General features: G+C 42.8%; 1 protein-coding gene across 1 annotated transcript; it reads right to left on the bottom strand.

The window, feature by feature from the left end:
- Positions 1-250: 250 nt before the first annotated feature.
- On the bottom strand, positions 251-2,871 carry HIGD2A (HIG1 hypoxia inducible domain family member 2A). Its single transcript, XM_063445202.1, has 2 exons — positions 2,688-2,871; positions 251-573 (listed from the first exon to the last, which is right to left on the bottom strand). Exons 1-2 carry the CDS (start codon positions 2,803-2,805, stop codon positions 398-400), a joined length of 294 nt encoding a protein of 97 aa, XP_063301272.1. The 5' UTR covers positions 2,806-2,871; the 3' UTR covers positions 251-397.
- Between the last annotated feature and the right edge of the window lie 1,620 nt (positions 2,872-4,491).

Below are 4,491 nucleotides of genomic sequence, written 5' to 3'. Positions count from 1 at the left end.
AACAGAAAGGTACATTTTACAATACTTCCATGGTTGTTTTTTTTAAGTTATAGACTTGCCTTAATAATCCCATAATTGTTTCCCCTAGTCTATACATGTATGTACCTATGAGGCTCCTATCATCAGAAAAGGATTAAGTTACCTTTATGCTTAAATTTTGTCCCTGTTGCATGAATTACATAGAATAATAGTAGGCTTACCTGAACAGCATCAAAAGCCATATCCGGAGATTTAATAAGAAAAAAAGGCAATTCTTTGATATATTTTATGTGGCAAATTTAATCCAATTACATTTCAGCACCCTTAAAGGGAAGCATATTTGCATTGTGAAAAATATAACGTGGAGCAAACTGTACATAGAGGTCTTATAAGGGAGTCCTCTTGAAATACTGCACCTTCAGCGAGAAGGAGTACGAGGTTTCATAGCAGTCATTGCAACTCCAACCATGATGGCAGCAACTGTGAAACCCTGCGCCAAAATACGGGCACGCATCAATAGTTGTGACTGCCGAGTTTTCCCCTGCTTGAACGAGATGAGTCCATAAGTCAGAGCTCCAGCTGTGGCTAGGCACCCTGTGAAAAACAACAGATAGCTCTTGTTTCTCCTATATAAAAATAACAATAAATATATATATTTATATCGGTTTTGACATACAACAATATTGTTTATTCAGGAATATAGAGAGCTTATTCTAAAATCTTTTAAAATATACTTCATAAATTCTATTTTACAGTTTTTGAAAAATACAAAAATATTTAAAAACATTAATGTTTATAGAAGTTTCAAAACCGCTATAAGAAGAAAGGTCTGCATATTAAATTTTGGAAACATTTGCCTGTAAAATGTTAATACACGTTTGTAATATATGACTTAGAACTTCCAAAACAGATTCAAATCCAAAGCACAGGTGAGATTTCCCAAATCAGAATCTATTTTGGAGGTAATTTTCTTTAGCAACCCTTGTAATCAAAACAGAGGAAAGGGGGGGCGGAGCCGGGCTAGCGAGGCGACCAGACGCAGTCAGCATGAGCTCCTGCAGTAAAGGCTCAATTATGTCGATAAATCGAGGTACAGTGACGCGACTCACCCACAACAAAGCCCACTGGACTAGAGTAGCTTTTATGGACCCAGAGACACCTTACTCAACACCCGGTCTGTCCGGGAACCGCAGTTTGGGCCTACTGGGAGATGCGAGGGGGAAGGACGGCCGCCTTCCCGCCCGACACTGAAACCCTCACACAAGCGAGTAATGCTCTCCCCCCCCACCCCCCGTGGACCGGTGGGGGATATCCCAGTCCCCGCCAAAAGAGATACCCCACCTTCCATTTCACACAACAGATTTTGCGGTTCCTTCGAGGAGCATGGGAGCGGGGGCCTCCAACATCGCGTAAAAGCCTGATCCAACCACAAGAGACGCGCAACGGCGCCAACACACACCATCAGGCCCCAGTGGCCATGCTAACGACTCCATCAAAGAAATCTTTGACCGCTTCTGGGCCAAGCTGGCACTGCATCTACAACCAGCGATGACCCACCGCAAACCTTCCACCCGGGACAAGGTTCACGGCGTGGGGAAATCCGGGTCTCCACGTCAGGGCACAAAGAAGTCCCACGCTACTAACTCCCACACTAAAGGCCCTCCCAGGCTGAGAGCAGCAGGGGGCATACCATACCATACATACATGCATGCATGCATGCATGCATGCATGCATGCATACATACATACATACATACATACATACATAAATTCCAGGCTGGCTATACAGGATTTGTTCAAGAAACATAGCGTTTTCACTCAGACGCTGCACTTTGAGAGTGCCTGCTAGATGTTAGTTCTTTAGAGATACTGGTTTGCTCCCTGCCTGGCTCACCCTGAGCTAATTGACATCCAATGTTGTTCTATGAGAAGCAATAGATTGGCTGCTATGTCCTAACAAATGCTTCCAGTAGAAACCAGGAAGTTTATGTTGGGCAGTAAGGAACAGGGTAACTGCAGCCGTCAGACAGGAAACCTAGTTTTAGAAAGAAAAAAGTTTTTTTTTTTGTTTGTTTTTTTAATTAAAGTGTTTTTATTAAATGCATTATTTACATGCATTTATTAGTCTAGAGCAGGGGTAGGCAACCTTCGCAACCGCAGATGTTGTGGACTACATCCCACATAATGCTCTTACACCCATAATGCTGGCAAAGCATCATGGGAGGTGTAGTCCAAAACATCTGGAGTGCTGAAGGCTGCCTATGCCTGGCCTAGAGTGTTCCTTTAATTCTGTCTCTTCCCAATACTGTACATTTATGAGCTGAAATGGGCAATGTTACCAACTGAGCTTGTTGAGCCTAAAATATTAAATTCCCTGAAAAACCCCTGGTTTACTGAATAACCCTGTCAGAATAGAGGATAGGATTTGAAATGTTAACACACACACACACACAGGATATTTAATCTATTTTACCAAGGAGCATTCAATATTAAAACTTAAAATATAAATATTGCAACATTTTAATAGATTGCCCAGAAAGTATTACATTTACTGCTGTCATTTAAGCCATTATATGACCAGGTGCCTATATGCAGCTGCTGTTATGACTAAATTCATTAGACTTTATTCCAGCGAGGCCCTTCATTTTTTTAGGACTACATATCCCATGATGCTCGGCAGTCACTAGGATCCCTGGGATGTCTACCTACCTATAGGCACAAACGGGTTTTCTTTGACCTTCCTGACAAACTTGCCCTTGAAGCCCTCCTTTAATGTGGGTGAGCTGGGGGTGAAGCCATCAATTATGGGGGGGTCCGACTGAGCCATAGTGACATCCAAACCCTGGGCCAGCACCTCTCACACTGTCAAGGACACACTTCCGTAGGGCGGGGCCGCCGTGTTATCTGGCCAATGGAGAAGAGGGAAAGGAAGAACGGACCAATGAGAATTGGAGGTGGGCGGGCCCTTCGGCTGAGACATGATACGGCCTACATAAACCCAGGCGGAAACTCCGCCCCCATTCATGTGACGTTGTAAAATGGTTATATAGCTGTGTGATGCTTTAGTCCATGACAAAAAAATTAAATAAAGATTGTTTAAAAACAAAACAAAAAAAAAACAGAGCATTGTATAATAATGATAGACAAGTTACTTATATACTGCCCTTATATATAGTAAAGCTAGTAAGCAAGCTATAGGCAGTAAATTACCCATAATTCAGTTTTATTATGAATATTTGAAGGGGAGTTGTCACTTTGCTAAGTTACACTATTGAATAAAATGTGGGAGATTTAATGTTTATTAAAGAAAGGAGCACCAGACTGAAACCATGAACCATACTAAAAACATTTGATTACTTACCATGGGACTGTGTTGCACCAAGGCACTTCTGGTACCATAACCACTACCGTGGTCTTATTTTCCCGCTTTCAAATTGATCTTGTTTTCAAACCATTTATAACGGTGGCAAACACACCAGTTATATAGTGATTACACAGACAGGGTGTGGTCAAATGCCAGATTGACACCATTACAAGGAATAACCCAGCGCGCAAACTTGAGAGTATAGACCAGGGGTAGGCAACCTTCGGCTCTACAGATGTTGTGGACTACATCTCCCTTGATGCTTTGCCAGCAATATGGCTGTAAAAGCATTATGGGAGATGTAGTCCAAAACATCTGTAGAGCCGAAGGTTGCCTACCCCTGGTATAGACTGTTTTACCAGTCGATATAATGGCCAGGTTTAACATAGATAGCCAAGGCAGAGGCTGAAATTTATTTATTTATAAAATATTTTACCAGGAAAGATACATTGAGATTTCTCTCGTTTTCAAGTATGTTCTTGGTCCACAAAACATTGCATTGTTACAATAGGGTACAATAAAATACAAAAAACAATATTAATACACAATATATACAAAATTTAAAGGACCACTCTAGGCACCCAGACCACTTCAGCTTAATGAAGTGGTCTGGGTGCCAGGTCCAGCTAGGTTTAACCCTTTTTTATATAAACATAGCAGTTTCAGAGAAACTGCTATGTTTATATAAGGGTTAAGCCAGCCTCTAAATCCTCTAGTGGCTGTCTCACTGACAGCCGCTAGAGGCGCTTGCGTGATTCTCACTGTGAAAATCACAGTGAGAGCACGCAAGCGTCCAATGCGTGCGCAGCTCTTGCCACGCATGCGCATTCAGCCAAAAGGGAGGATCGGAGGCGGAGTGGAGGAGGAGAGCTCCCCGCCCGGCGCTGGAATAAGGGTAAGTTTTAATCCTTTCCTCTCCCCAGAGCCGGGCGGGAGAGGGTCCCTGAGGGTGGGGGCACCCTCAGGGCACTATAGTGCCAGGAAAACGAGTATGTTTTCCTGGCACTTTAGTGGTCCTTTAACATAGAACAGGCAGGAAATATTTAATCAACCATGACACGTGCATTCTGTTTTGAGGTATGTAGAGATGGATCTCTTAAAGGACTTTAGGCTTGGGGAAGATTTTAAAGTGTGCGGGAGGTCGTTCCA

The sequence above is a fragment of the Pelobates fuscus genome, chromosome 3, assembly GCF_036172605.1.
Source record: "Pelobates fuscus isolate aPelFus1 chromosome 3, aPelFus1.pri, whole genome shotgun sequence".
NCBI lineage: Eukaryota > Metazoa > Chordata > Amphibia > Anura > Pelobatidae > Pelobates > Pelobates fuscus.
The sequence above is the reverse complement of the archived record's forward strand: the minus strand, read 5'-3'. Positions and strand labels throughout refer to the sequence as shown.